At 44.0% G+C, this 15,115-nt stretch overlaps 2 protein-coding genes across 5 annotated transcripts in view; both read left to right on the top strand.

Annotated features, from left to right (window-relative positions):
- The first annotated feature begins 1,103 nt into the window (after window positions 1-1,103).
- LOC135396448 (uncharacterized) lies at window positions 1,104-11,781 on the top strand. 4 transcript variants are annotated; one of them, XM_064627415.1, is made up of 5 exons: window positions 1,104-1,344; window positions 1,460-1,656; window positions 2,969-3,067; window positions 8,706-9,652; window positions 11,198-11,781. In XM_064627415.1, exons 1-4 carry the CDS (start codon window positions 1,211-1,213, stop codon window positions 9,632-9,634), a joined length of 1,359 nt encoding a protein of 452 aa, XP_064483485.1. In that variant the 5' UTR covers window positions 1,104-1,210; the 3' UTR covers window positions 9,635-9,652; window positions 11,198-11,781. The 4 variants fall into 4 exon arrangements, with proteins under 4 accessions (XP_064483485.1, XP_064483487.1, XP_064483486.1 ...); XM_064627417.1 differs by having other exon boundaries at window positions 8,706-9,638; window positions 11,178-11,781; XM_064627416.1 differs by having other exon boundaries at window positions 8,706-9,638.
- A 1,668-nt stretch (window positions 11,782-13,449) lies between these two features.
- The window catches only part of LOC135396449 (CUB and sushi domain-containing protein 3-like), a 39,993-nt gene continuing 38,327 nt past the window's right edge, over window positions 13,450-15,115 (top strand). The window contains exon 1 of the mRNA XM_064627420.1: window positions 13,450-13,657. The gene's annotated coding sequence lies outside the window, so the exon portion shown is untranslated. The remainder of the gene's footprint in view (window positions 13,658-15,115) is intronic.

Raw genomic sequence — 15,115 nt, forward strand, 5'->3', positions numbered from 1 at the left:
AGAGGCTGTTTCTTTGCTTCGTTTTCATCATATTAACTGCAGAAAATATTCTATAAAAAAATAGTCGATCAAACACTCATTCCCGCGTTCTGCTGACGTTCAACGACCGCCATAATTGGCTCCAGCACCGTGTGTCAGAGATTTCCGGCGCACGTCAAAAGAAGCCAAGGTGGTCGAAATTATCCGCACTCCTACCCTGCGGCACGTGCAACATGTCGCCACATTGCGCAGACTAACTTTACGTGTAACATCACGGTACCATTACCATTACACCATAACTGGCCTCCTGCACACAAAATGCATGCTGTTGGGTCAAGCTGCTTCGCCGTCGCCGTTGACAAGGATTTGATCCGTCGATCGCGAAACTGGCGGAGCTCGCCGGAGGAGAAGGACGTCTACAGCGAACAGCGAACGAACGATTGGCGAGCCTCAACGCTAAATCAGTTTTTTTCTGGTATTTGTGTGCGCGTTACCAGTTTGCCTCACAGACTTGACTTGGCTGGCTTTGAAGTGAAACCACAACGTTTATAATTCGCGTCCACGCTAATCGACGCTGAAACCACAACGTTTATATAACGCGTATGTACGCGTTCATTATCTCTGTGGAAATAATATATCGAGCTTTATTGTTTTTGTGGTCCATTGTGATCCTCGCTCATCACTGTGATGGTGGAACGAGCGAGAGAAATGTTCCTACTACACGCGATACGTTATTCTTGCAGGCGGAGTTACGTTATTCTTGGAGCGCCACGGCTGATGTTAATACACATGTCAGAATATTAAAATCTACGTGCAGTGACACCTTTTCTGTGATCGTAGTGGACACGCTGCAATGAAAAAAAAACGCGACATCGCAAACCGAAACCGAAAGTTACAACGCGTAATGGCAGAGCGCCGCAACAATAAATTCCGGCTGTGGTCTTCAGCAGTGGAATTAAATAAGCCCTTGCTCTTCCACTAATTTAGAGACGCAGGCAGACATTCGAGATTCAAAGGCAAAACGTTCAAGTCACTGAGTTTGGGTGGCTACAGATTTTTAGCTCGGTCTACAGATTTTTCGCACTCGGATCTACAGATAATTTTTTTTTACGTGTGGCAACACTGATCGGCAATCCAGTGAGGCGTCCCGCGGCTTCCGGCGGTTTCGGAATTTTGGTCTGGGAACGAAGAGTTGCTCGAGTTCGTATTTTCGTAATGTGTCTATAAACCTATGAAATCTGCGATGGAAGTGCCAGGAGTAAAAGCTTCAAGAAGAACCCATGGCATCAACTGCAGAGCCAAAGGTTGCAAGAACTCGAACAACAACAGCAGCCTTTCCTTTTTTGGATTTCCGCGCGACAACAGGTACGCTTTTGAACCTTCGGCATGCCTTGCCTCTCAATATGTGGGACCTTTGCCCGATTTCAAGACTGGCCGTTTACCTCGAATACATTCTGTGTATCTTTGTGTTTTTTCGCAGAACAGCAGCATGGATAGCGTATGCTGATCGCCAGGAATATGCAGACCTTCCACCAGAACAACTGAAACACAGAAAACTTTGTGCCGTGCACTTTGCAGCTAATGCTTTTGCCAATAAGCAAAGGACCTCCTTGAAGCGCACTGCCGTACCTACTGTGCCCCGTGAGACAGCTTCAAGTAGTGTCCCCGTGCTGTCGTGTGAGAGCAAGCCCTTTGAATACTCTGGGCTTGTTAGGGACTCAGTGGTAAAATTTAAACCTAAGTGAAAAACCAGAAGTTTATTTAGCTTGCGAAACGTGGGGTGGTTGGGGAATATGTTCCTGTTATTCTCCTACCCATTGTATGCCACTGTGCTTACCATGCAAAGAGAGAAATACGAGCATCTGATTCCTAAGAACATCGAAAGTTTTAAATGTAGCTGCCATAGAAAAACGTCAGACAACTGTGGGAATGACACCCGCACGCCTTGATTGGTGGTGAAGTGCAATGTCCACATCACACTGGCACGCTTCTCGATGAGGTGTGCATGAGATGATGACGTACATCCCTGACACGCATGCTAGAGCCCGGCAGGGGCCCGCGGGTCAGGCTTCTTATTGGCTGTGTACTCCGGGCCGGGTCGACAAAATGCGACAGCACCGCGGGCCGGGCCCGTGCCGACAAACATGTTTCCGAGAGTCTGGCTCGGCCGGGTCACGCAGCTAACTCCACACAATGGAGGACTATTAGTTCATATCATCACATGCTTGCGTCATTCATGTGCAAATATTTGCAAAGACAAGCAAAGGACACTGCATTATACGTATGATTCAACCCTCTAGAACCTTCTCAAAGCCACTTCACATTGCTCCTGACTCCTCACATATTTCACAATCATGTTCGCAAAGCTAGATGAGAGGGGTAGGGATTGGGAGAAGGAGTTTGTCGACAACATCCTCTACCTCCGCAAAAATTTGTAGTGTAATGATAACGCGCTTGCCCGCATGAGTTCTGGATTTAATTTGGTGTCATGCTGTAGCGGTGTTGAACTGCAAGTTCTTGCATGTGTGTGACCTTGCCTTCTCTTCGTATAAATTTGTTTGATAAATGCTAGAAACATGTAAGTCACGGCCTGAAATGCTAGGCCGGGCTCTATTCACTGAGTCACCAGGCGAGACTCTACTCACCGGGCCGCATAAAAACAGGAAGGCGTGGACTGGGTTGGGCCATTTTTCTATGCGCCCGGACCAGGTCTGGCACGGAAAAGTCAGCCCATGCAGAGCTCTAACATGTGCCTCCCTTCTGGCCGAGAGAGATCCCTTTACAGTTTGTCACGAAGTTGTGCCAGTGTGGTGTATTTGGTAGTACGCTTGACCGGGAATCGAGCTGTGGGTTCGATTCCTGTAGCTCCTTATTTCAAACTTTCAATGTCCTTGCGTCTGTGTCAGTGGAAAATGCGGGAGCTCGTATCTCAATAACCAGAATAGGGGATGGAATGCTACTGTGTCTCATTTTGCAATATTTCTAACAGGTTCAAGCAGTAGCTCTGGTGATGCTACACCAGCAGCGTCACACTCACATACTTCCGAGGTAGAGAGCTCCTCTTCGAAGGACCTATGGAAAACCAGTCGTAAGTGAACTTATGCTGCTTGTCGATGTTTCAGATCTGTGTGTGTCTTCATAGCATAGAAATGCAATGTATGTGAGTGATGCTTCATTTGTAAGTCTTGTGTGTGTATGTAATGTAGTAGTTCAACTACTTTTCAGGGGAGGTAGTTAAAACTACTACTTTAACTACTGCAATGTATTTTAACTACATCTCTAACTACTTAACGCTGTCCATCAACACCAATCCCATTCTATAGTGTTCTTGGACACCTAAATATGAATCACAAGCAGTGATAAAAGTGAAGATTTAGTACACATGCACGGCACAATTGCTCTGCACCTCCGTTCTCATCAAACAAGTAGCCCAAGGTAAAAGTCGGAAACACAATCGTGCTGTAAAGCTTGCGGCAAAATCTGAAGTAGTTGGCGCCTGCAGTAACTTAACTAGTGTAATTAACTACTCGAAATAGTAGTTTAACTAGTAGTTGCACACTACATTTCTGCAAGTAGTTGATAACTACTTTTTAACTACAATCAGGTAGTTTAACTAGTAGTTTAACTACATGTAGTTAACTAATGGCCATCACTGGTAAATAGCAGATGCTGAGAGAATAGTTAAAGGGACCACGAAATGATTTTCACAAATTCGGAGTACTCTGCAGGAAACCGTTCTCATGATCCCTCACTGTCGTGCACACATCGACTTTTAACCGTATTCAGTACAACGGGGGCGCAGTTATCAGGCAAAAATAGCAGGGCATGACTGCTGGATATATGCCTTCGAAGCGGGCTTACGTCATCGCCATCCAATTCTCTCGGCCAACTGTGAACGACAAGGAGGACACACCCCGCGAGACCATGTGGGTGCATGGTTTCAGTTAGGACAACAACGACGTCGTATATCTGCCATCGAAATCCCTTGAAATATGGTAAAAGGCAAATTGTCAGCAATGGAGGAAGAGATTATGCTACACACACAGCGTCTGTCGATCGTCCGGTACTCACCAGCTCGTAAAATGTCACCGACGGAGGTATGTTCTGACGAAGAAGAAGTTCAAAGAGGAAAACGTGCTCCGGTAACCGTGCTGACAGTCAACAGCTATATTACATTTCTTGTAGGATTTTGTGTCAATGGTTAGATACAATCTTGCCTCCAGGTCAAATTAAAACATATTTCATGACGAAGTATCTGAGCTCGTTTGCAAATTTTGCAGTTTGCTCGCAAAAGCCCGTCTACGAATCGGCAACATGTTCTGTGTATGATAGCACGGCCAGTTCGCCTCGGAGGTGGGTCGTAGCAGCTGCCGTTCACGCCCGTGGTTAATATAGATCTTCGCTATTTGAACCATATTCAGCTTCATATTTCACAGAGTGAATGCTTTAGTACAGGAGAACAAATTAAAAATAATCGTGGACTAGTCAAATATCCTTTCATGGTCCATTTAAGACAAACGTCTGTTGACGAAAGTGCTATGTTGGCACAGCGTCATTGGTAGCACTCCTGGGTGGCAGTCGTAGAGAAGTGGGTTCGAGTCCCACCACAGTTACTCTCTGACTTGTCGTCAGCTGCTGTCTTTCAGTCCGTGTACGTCTTGTGTATGTGCACCTCACATGTACATCCGCAACGCTTGATGAAGTGGAAAGTATTCTGTATATACTGTGGTATACATGTTCTCTTGACCATATGATTTGATAGTAGCTGCAGACATTCACTCAGCATCATGTTCCCCACTTTCCTTCACTTCCTCAAAGTTGTTGTATCCCATGTGATGGGAATATACTGTATCCCATCGACAGATTAGGTCCAAAATCACGCTCACAAAACCTATTCCCCATTGAGGGTCTTCGGGTCGAATAGCTGGCAAATACAAAATAATGTTAGGGATCCGATTCCTGGCTGCCCAAGTAACTCAGGGTTACAGTTTGCAAGAAGCTACAATTTTTAGACCACAATCTGTAGTGAGGAAAATAGTTAGTCCACCTCAGCAACTTTGTCATACTCCAGCTTCCTCAACTGATGGTTGTAAGGGTCGTTGCTCTGTGTTGCAATAAACCCATCTATAAAACTTCGACCCAGAGCACAAATTTGAAGCAACTTGTAAGTGCTGGCCATTGGTGTGTCAGATTCGCACCAGCTGATGACATCAGTAGCTTACACTAGTTGTCATCACACTTTTAAGTTCTACACGCTAACAAAAATTGTTAAATTTGACCTGAAATGGTGCGTTCCACGACTAACTCTCGAGTAGGAGTTGGTCACGTGACAGAGTTGTACCACTTGACCCTGAGAATAGGGGAACCCTCGGGTGGGTTGAGGAACGGTTGCGAGTACGTTTCTCGACATGGCGACAGCACAAGACAGTGACATTTGGGCTGCGGGACATCAGAACCGCTGGCTGCTGCTTCGCTTTAGTGTGACAGTGTTGACTTTGGTATAGTGTCATCGGCGTGTGTTCGTAAAGCATTCACTCCATGAATTCGGGGTATTTACCGCATATTCCGAGAAACAGTAGTGCTGTTCTGGTCCGCAGCTAGCCCTGTGACACATAGAAGCAGCTTTCGACCTTCACATGCAACGATTTGATGTGTGTTGTATGTATGGCTCCATGCATGTTGCTCTGAAGAAGACATTAGGTCGCAAAATCCGCACTGGAACTTTCCTGCGTCCTCTATGATGCAGCCGAGCAGCAGCAAAAGCAGACGACCATAGATTTCAATGCAGACGGCAGTTCTGACGTCACTAGTCTTAGCTACCCCCGTCTGATAGGGAGTAGAGCGAGTCTATCTCGAGTAGCTACTCTTGAGTAGGCGACCCACTTTTGGAACGGGGTCGTGACATCCTCGAGTAGGTTTTGGAATGCGAGAGTAGCTACTCTCTACTCTCGGGTCAACCCGAGTAAGTTCTGGAACGCAGCCAAAAATTTGAGCAGGTTGGTAGTTTATTGATTTGAAGTAAATTTGACTTGTTGCTGGATTTCAATTCATCAAAATTTGTCTTATAATATACAATGTTATTGCTTTTATCTTCTAATGATAATATTCTTGGAGTTGACGGGCATTTTTTTGCAGAGAATCATTTTCAAGCATACACGAACACTGCTTCGGTAACGTTTGAGTTGCCAAAAGTGAGTTATACTTAGTTGAAGTAGCAATCGTTCATTGCTGCATAAAAGGACGTGGCATAAGAAATGACAAAGGGATTGCAGTGAAGAAATGTTTGTATCATGAGTTTCCCATGGATCATATGCAGACTCGTTCCTCTTTGTATCATCCTCCCCTACTGGTTGTAACATTTTGCCCCACCCTGACAAGAGTTAATTTGTTATATTTCCTCAATTTCTTAGGGCATTGTTGGGGCACGTTTATTTTGTGTGTCAAGAAACAAGATTAGTTCTATTCAGCAGAGCTGCAACTGTAAAGTTTTCTTCCGTGTACACTGCTGGACAAATGTTTACGGAACATGCTCCAGCGCATTCCTTCCTCAGAGTGACACGCTAGCAGCGAATGGGGCCGTACGGACTTACAGACATGTGCCTTTACCATTGGCTTTACCATTTTTACCGTTGGCTGCTAGCGTGTCACTCTGAGGAAGGAATGTGCCGGAGCATGTTCCGTAAACTTTTGTGTAGCACTGTACAGTTTTGGAGTTCATGGAACATTGGGGTGTCACATTTCTCCATTGGAGGGACACCCTAGCAGCAAACAGGAGCAGACACACATACTGAGAGATAGATAGCGTAGTTGGTCACCCGTTTCTTATTAGATCTCTTCCTGACATCTAACAGGAGGCCGCTCTGATGAAGAAATACACCAATGCCGTGTTCCGTAAAGTTTTGCCCCAAGCTGTACAAGAATACACAAACACCACAGATTTTTTCGTCTCACTGTGCCTCACGTTCCCCCACCATACTTTGTCTGCTCAGTAAAAAATAACAGTGCACATAGGGTCGCCACCCTTGCCTTTGACAATTACAGGGTGCAAGGTGGGGTGTATCTTGTGCTTGGGCTGTAGTTGTTTCGTACACCACTGTTATAAATTCCTGTCCAAAAGATTCTACGTAGCATCATGGGAAGCATTCCTCTTATCTATGCAGAGTAGCTTGCATTTTCCAGTGTCAATAACACTAACAAATTTGAGCATTATTTACTGCACGCATAATGACGATCCCTATATTTGTCAGAATTGAACATTATACAGAATGCCAAATATAGGCAGTTATATAGGCACACCAGAGGCAGTTCTCCAGTGGCTGGTGCCCTGTTTACGACGCCCTACATCCTCACGGAAATAAAAAAGTATGCACTTTCTTTTCCACAACAAAACGTCGCTCCAAAAACTGGTGAGGCGGTGAAATGTTCAGAGCGATGGAGAAGCTCGCCCAGTGCACAACTTTCGGAGTGCAACATTTTCGTAACACGAGATCATGGCATATTTACTACACATAAATTAATATTTACAATGTTGTATCTTGACAAGATTGGAAATGCTTTCACACCCACTTTAAATTTGCACGGCCTTCTTCCCAGTCACAGACAAAAATCTTTCTGATAAGGTAGTGCTTGCCTAAACAGATCAGAAACTGTGCCAGTCTAAAGAGTTCAGGGAAGTCATGTGGTGAACACTATTCAAATATCGAGACCCGCATGTTTTTTAAATTCTTTCTTAGTTAGTTACTTTGCAACATTTTGAACGTCGTACACTCTGAGCACGTGTCCATTTTTCAAGCAGATGTGAGCTCGAGACTCTAAGTGGCGCGCCTGGTCCAAATGAACTTGCTTGATATCTTTCTACTGTTTCCATGTTCTTTTCCATATAGGTTTTATGTATCTCTCAAAGTATGTCAGCTTTGTACAACAGAGGTTTTGTCGTATCTTGTTTACATGAGCCTCGCCTATTTCCAAACATTTTGCATCTGCATGACACGTTTACCCGACACTGAACACAAATCTATAATTTCTGTACTGTTTGTATGAAATTTGGACAGGTGGCAGCACTACTGGCATGACAGACATTCAGACTTTGGTCTGTCATGCATGGAGATGTAAAAAACTGTGGCAAAATTTTTAAGCTTTCAGATTTGTTTCAGTAAATTATGAAAAATTAAAAACTGCTTGTTACAATACATTGCCCCATTCCACCCGTTTCTTTAGCTGTCAGAGCATTGTTGGGGCTTTGCAATTCACTCTTACAAGGAACACTTACTAAAAGTGGTACAAATTCCAAGTGATGCAAATAGGCCATAGGAAATGTATCTAAACTATGCAGAGAACTATGCAAAGTGGCAATTTTCGCATCAGAATTTAGTACGTAGTGTGACCTCTAACATATTGCTTGTCTCCCAAACAGTCTTCTTTTCTTCATTTTATCTTCATTGAAAACCCTGCACGTTGTCTTGGGTAACCCTGAAAATTGCTCGCTTTCCAATTCACTGCTACTGCCTTTAAGAATGGAAAGAGTGAAAAAACTAAGGGCCAAGATTTTAAACACTATAACACAAACAAGTGACTAAAATAAGTGACTGAAATCGCGAGTTGTCGAACATGCACGGTACGATCAATGCTAGGGAGCGTCCTAGTATAGGGGGTAGTTGTGTGAACACGCTTTGAGCATGATGTATTTTTGTGCTGGTAATCAAACGTGCAAAACTGCATCCTTCTAGGAGCCGAGTGGAGGAAGCCCCAGCAAGACAGAGTGTGTTCAAAGGACCTTCTGGGAAGTGGACTTAAAGGTGGTCCAAGAATTAGCCCTAAAGAGGTTGTGGTCTCATCTGTCTTCCTGGACAAACAGCAAAAGATTGAGGCCCCTATACTGGTTCCTGGAAATGTGGTGCCAGTGAACACCACTGAGACTGTCATATATGTGACGTTAAACGAAACAGATGAGATTATGCCACTTAACTCAAGGAATGACTCGGACAACGAGACAGACAAAGGAATGGCTGAAACACTCCGGGACTGTGTAAAGCCTGTCATTAGCATGAATGGAAATGTCTCCCACACAGCGGGACATGTCACAGCCCAGTCGAATGTAGTGTCTGGACATAATTACTCGAAATTACTCGCTTGCGCATCATTAAACCTCAACTGCGCACCAGCGAAAGTAGGAAGGCCAAAATCATTGACGCCAAAATGCCAGGATTGCAGACGCCATACCGCCGCAATAGAAAGGTTGAAGAGGCAGAAAAATGAGCTGAAGCTGAAGCTTCAACAGTGCATGAAGCGTCAACAGGTCTACAGCCTAAAAGAAATTGAAAATGACCAAAAGGAAGGCTCCGAAAGGGCAGCATTTTTGGTGGACCAGCTACAAAATTATCAGAAAAAATCTCCCAGGTGGTCAGACACGACAATTCGTCGCTGCATCTTATGGAGTAACCGACTGCGTAGTGGCTACACTGTACTACAGTCATCCAAGGTGATAAAGCTCCCAACAATTGCCACACTAAAAAAGTACATAGTGCCTACAAATGCAGACTCTGCAACAGAACTCGCAGTGAGCAGCCTCGAGCATGAAGCGAACTCTAAAAGTTTAGAAGAAAGTGAGATCTGTGCTTATGGATTAAACGACCATCAACTAGTGCATCTTCCATGACAAGGTCTGTGTCCACTGGTTAGTATTCGCGACCAGTAATGCGACGGGACCAAGGCTCAAAGAGGAGGTCACAAATAGGCTTGTGTGTTTTTGGTCTTGGTATTAAGTACCCAGTACACCCGGTACCGTCCACAAGCTGGCTCTTATTTCACCGAAGGGCTGCAAGGACCACAACTATGGTCTTACACTGGAAGCAAAGGAGTTAGTCGAAGGTGCATGTTCTGTCGTAGTCTTCCTGGTTGCAGACAACCACAAGGCCAACGTGAATCCACTCGTGTTACCACATGCAGGCAAGACTGAGCCCTCCATTTAAAAGCGATAAAACCCCGGTGCAGGGGACACAACCCCCTGCTTTTTAACCCTCCATTTAACATCGACGTGAACTGCTGAGAAAGTTCATAGCCGATGACTAGGGTTTCAGATTCTCGTTATTTACGAAAAAAGGCCAATAAATGTGTACTGGTAAAGTTTTTACACAGATTAATTACACAGATCAAATTATGCATTGATAATCACTGGAATGAGCACTTCAAATTATCTGTGGTATCAAGGTACCTGTGTCAACGTAGCTCCTGCAGCTGAGTACTCTGTTTGTAGCTTTTGGATGGCCCACGCGAAACAGTGGGCGGCACTTTCTGCTGTAACTCTCAACTTGCACTATTCGTGTCAAGTGGTGTAGAGCGAGCATTTTCAAACTTGTCTTATTGATTTGAAATTTATCTGCGCAAGTATAAGAAAGTATTAACATTGTTGTAACGAAAGGAGCAGCCTGCGATGTTGCCTGAATCCCTTAACATATGTACATACCTGGCAAATTATTGCAACAAGAACAGAGTTTAGCAGTTGGTATTGTAACAAATAAATAAATAAAGTGTTACATTCACTGTATGCATAGGAACTGCCAATTTTATTTCTCGATGATTTTGCTATTTAAAATATCTCCAAAAAATTGGCAACTCCTGGTGAGCGAAATGACCACCGATTTTTTTTCACACTGAATTTCTGAAAAATTAAACACCGGAAACCCTACCTTGACATCCATGATGTCATCACTCCAGTATATAGCTTGACATTAAACAATCTGTTTCAAAAGGATCTGGGGCAGGTATATGTCAATCAGCCAGTCCGTGTTTTGTTTTTGCTTTTTCGAGAATTTGTGGCAGCCTTTGTAACTGCAACAGCAGCATGGACATAAGTACAGTACTGAGTGCTTCAGTGGAGCAACTACGTATCTCGTCAGAGAGTAGTTTAAAATATGCAATATAGGAAGCCCTATACACAGCATCCGCCCCAATGACACGTTGATAAACAACCCAAGTGTTTGAAGGAAGCCTTCCTGTCTCATCCTGGCAAGCATCCTGCATGCTCTGAAAAAGGCAGTTTTAAGCACAATAGGTTTACAAGTCCTTGGAGCTTACTACACTGTCGATGTGACTGCATGAGGTATCTCATAAAAGCCAGTTTTCACTTCATGCTTCAAGTTCAGTGGAACATGCATGAATCGTGTCAAATTTTTGTAAGCATATACCCTCTGTATCCTTAGCTTTCAAATATGGTCTGCAGGCTCCAACACAAGTGTGAAGAGTGCTGATGCTTTTACTCCAAGCCAGGAATAAAGGTGACATGTGGGACACTCAAGATGAACGAGAAAGAAGAGCTACCGCATGTTCGCACAAGTGATATCCCCCAGAATACACCAGCGGAGTATGAACGCCATAGCTGTCTGCTGTTACGTGAGCACGGCCGCTCAATGTCATGTCTTCCTGCTAACGGTAGGGAATGTCATGCGATGCAGCCACAAGATATTCTGTTGCAGACGGCAGGAAAAGACACTGATGGCGTCATCTACAAGTGTTGTCTGCGAAGCGCACAATATGCCACTCCGCCGTGTGAATACTGAACATGTGGGGCGGAACTTCCGCTCCATGAACAGTTTTTGCTTCTTCCACTAGAATCTTCTGTGAGGGTGTCGCTTATGTGAATACACAGATAATGGAGCCTTCTTGCGTGATGCGTTAACTGGTCTGGAACATGTGCACAGTTTTGCCTACTTCCTGGTGTACATATTTTATATGTGCTAGTGTACCATAACTTGTTTTCTCTCCATACTTATATATTTCTGAACATAAAGTAGGCTATTTTGCTCATGTGCTTATCTCCCTTACTTCAGGAAAATAAAATAAACACTTGCTTGCCTCCAACTAATCTTGTTATGGAGAAAGGAGGAAGCAGGAAAGTAAAAGGCAGCAGGCCTTGCACATTAAATCTGTGTAAATCAGTGGTCCCACATCACCCATGCTGGCCCTGCAAGCAAGGGATATGTATTATCTTGCTTGTCACCGCCTCTTTCCATCACCATGATGCCACGAGATAACAAATTCCAGAGGCGATTTCCATTCATTTTGGTTAATTTTACAGTTGCTTAGTTTCGTTGTAACAAGCAAAGATCTCGTGCTTTTTTACAGCGTCTACTTCAGTACACGTGGGTTCAGAAATTCTCATGCATAATCACCCCTTTTCTCCAAGCAGGCACACATTAACTTTGGTACACTCATTGCACACAAGTGATCGTTGTCGAGAAATCTCCTGCACAAAGCATTGAATTTTCTAAAGCTCAGAGTTGTGTCTAAGCTCTGGAACTTTCCATGCAGTGCTGTCGCCATAGTCCAATGTCTCTATAATTCTTTGCCATGTGGACGTTACAGTTGTGGCAGGTGAGTAAACCGAGCTCTGCCCACAGTTCCAATGAGAGAGCCGTGAAGCTTTCAAAATGGGCGAAGGTGCTCACTTTCTGTTGTCCTTCAATTCACCACCATGAAAGTGAGACCAGAGCAGACCAGTCATCATAATCCTTGCTGCTTGCTGTCCCACACACATGGGCAAGGACAGCCTCGCTAAATCATAGTCTTTGAATAGAAGAGACAGACTGATTTTTTTTTTTTTTTTCTGGAAGTCTGAATATGTGTCATTTTAGAGGTCTAACAAGAAGCAGTACACCACAGCAGCGACTTGCTGGGCTCAAGCTTGCAGTTACTTGAATGGATTGTGGACTTTGCCATTTGAAATCTCTGTCGGGCTGAGATCGAGAGAGGTCCTTGTGAGCTTAGATGTGGGCACACAGTCAGTGAAGGACCAGGGACTGTATATTGTGGCACAAAAGAAACCGACCACGAGATGCGTGCTGTGCAGCCGCTAGCTGTTATCGAGGTGGCTAATACGTAGTATATATACACACACAGGCGTGCATCGTTAAGTCTGTGCATGAGCTTAGGCTTCAGAAGTGCAGAAGCTTTTTCCTTTCTGACTTTCAAGGACCTCATTGTCACCAATGTCACTAATGCCAACCTCATGCCATTGTGCACCAATGTTTTTGTGAGGTTAGAGAGTATTTTTTGGCATGAAATTCAAAATGTTCCCCAAGAAATAAGACGAAACAGAATCTTGTAAGGGCTTTGATGCAAGGAAACCATGAGGCTAGTCCAGCCTGGAATGATCCTTTCAGACAATTCAATTTTGATTTGTTTTTTACTAGAGAAGCCAGAACCCTGATCGAAGTAGTATGTGTCGATCTCATATGAGTGAATTAACGCGAAATAAATAAATAAATAAATGAGAATGGCAGATCAGATTTGTGTGAACTCAAAACAAGCACTGCACAACAACACGTACAGCCAACATGGTTGAAAACAAAAACCGCCTCAGCGATAAGCGCACAGGAAGGCCAAAACGTCAGGAAGAACAAAAAAAAAAAAAAAAAAAAAAAAAAGAACTGAATAGAAAAGCAGAAAAGGGTGGGTGGTAGCAGGCAGTGGCGGCAACGGCAGAGAAGCCAACCTTGGGCCGTCTCGCTGTCGAGTCTGTCTGGTCGAGGCGGAAGAGGTTTTGCGCGAATGGGCGTAGTAGCAGAAGTGTGTCATGTCTTGAAGTGCGTCTGTTTATTCAGTGGTCACGTAGAGATGACTACATCCCTCATCACCTTATAGGAAAGCAGTTTGTTTACAAGCACACGTGCGACGCGGACTGGTATGTATACGTACAACGTCTTACCCAACTCATCCTATCGTTTTCACGAAAAGAGTAGCAAGCCAGCCCTAGCTTGGCTAACATCTCTATAAACACATAATGAAGAAGAAAAAAAAGCTCGGTGCTCAAGACACCCGACATGTTTGCTTCCATTCAACCTCTCCCCATCCCGTTTTTTTCTTTGTTCTTCAGCAACGGCGACGGCGCTTTGAAACGACACATGGTATACCTGCGACCCCCCGTTAATTTCGAGCCGGCCAGAAACTTGAGAAAAACAGAACAGCGAAAAATGTGGGAGCCCGGAATGCCGAAGGTAGCCGACAGCAGCAGACGACTGTGAACTTCAAAAGCAGCTTGTAAACCGCCCTTTGCGTATGAACCACAGCAACTCGCACATTTGATGATCCCTTGCACGTTGGCAATAGTGGTCTTCGCATTTTGCTGTTCTTTATTTTTACAATATTTTTCGAGAATACCTAATCGCTCTGGAGGCAACAGCCGTGTTGTAGAAACCACGAGCGTTCATTTTTGTCCACCGTGTTTGGAGCAAGTATTCCATATTTTTCCATCCCACTGATATTTCTACAGACTACTTAGCAAAATCTTAAGCACGACAAAATAGATTAATCATGATGAAAATAGCATATCATAACTAAACTACGCTACTACAGTGGAGCTTCAAATGTATCGAACCATCTCAAATCAGCAGACATTATAAATACACATATTCCTCATCACAGCACTGTCATGTAGAGCAGACCAAGCACATACGCAGTGCAGCAGATGTTACTTAGGTGATCAACATGTGATGGAACTTGGTAGTATGTTGAAAAGATGCTATGGTGGAAAAAACCAAATGAGACCCCGCAGTCTAGGACACATTACACATCCTTTGCTTCCTTTTCTCAGCCGCCACTAACTCCCAATAATGTGCCACAATGGAATGCAACATAACATACACGGTCATGCTCTCAGGACTCCAAAAGCTACAAGCGGCTCTCATAACCTCTGTTTACTGCATGGTGGTTAAATTTTTAGGGCTGTTATGTTTTGAGAAATTGTAACAAGATCCCTGCAGTGGTATTTGTCAAACCATGTCAAGAAACACTGAAGAAATGTCGTCCATGGTCAGCCCAATAGGCAGCCTATGACACGATAGCTTTCATGATAATTCATTACGCTATGTCGTGAGACAACAACAACTTTATTTTAAGATGATGAATGGGGAGTTTCATCTACTCATGAACTAACTAAATTTCAAGCATTGCATTATGGGATAACTCGAACATGGAAATAATTCTTGCCACTTAAGTTAGGCTCTGCCTTGCAGATCAGCTGAAGCTAAAATTGCTTAGAAATAAATTCCCACACTATAAAGTTTAAAAAGTCTGTTCTTGTAAATCATTGATGTACTGTAGCCATCATTTCTAATCAATCTCCTGTTTCCGTGACCTGGCT

Source organism: Ornithodoros turicata, chromosome 6, assembly GCF_037126465.1.
Source record: "Ornithodoros turicata isolate Travis chromosome 6, ASM3712646v1, whole genome shotgun sequence".
Lineage (NCBI taxonomy): Eukaryota > Metazoa > Arthropoda > Arachnida > Ixodida > Argasidae > Ornithodoros > Ornithodoros turicata.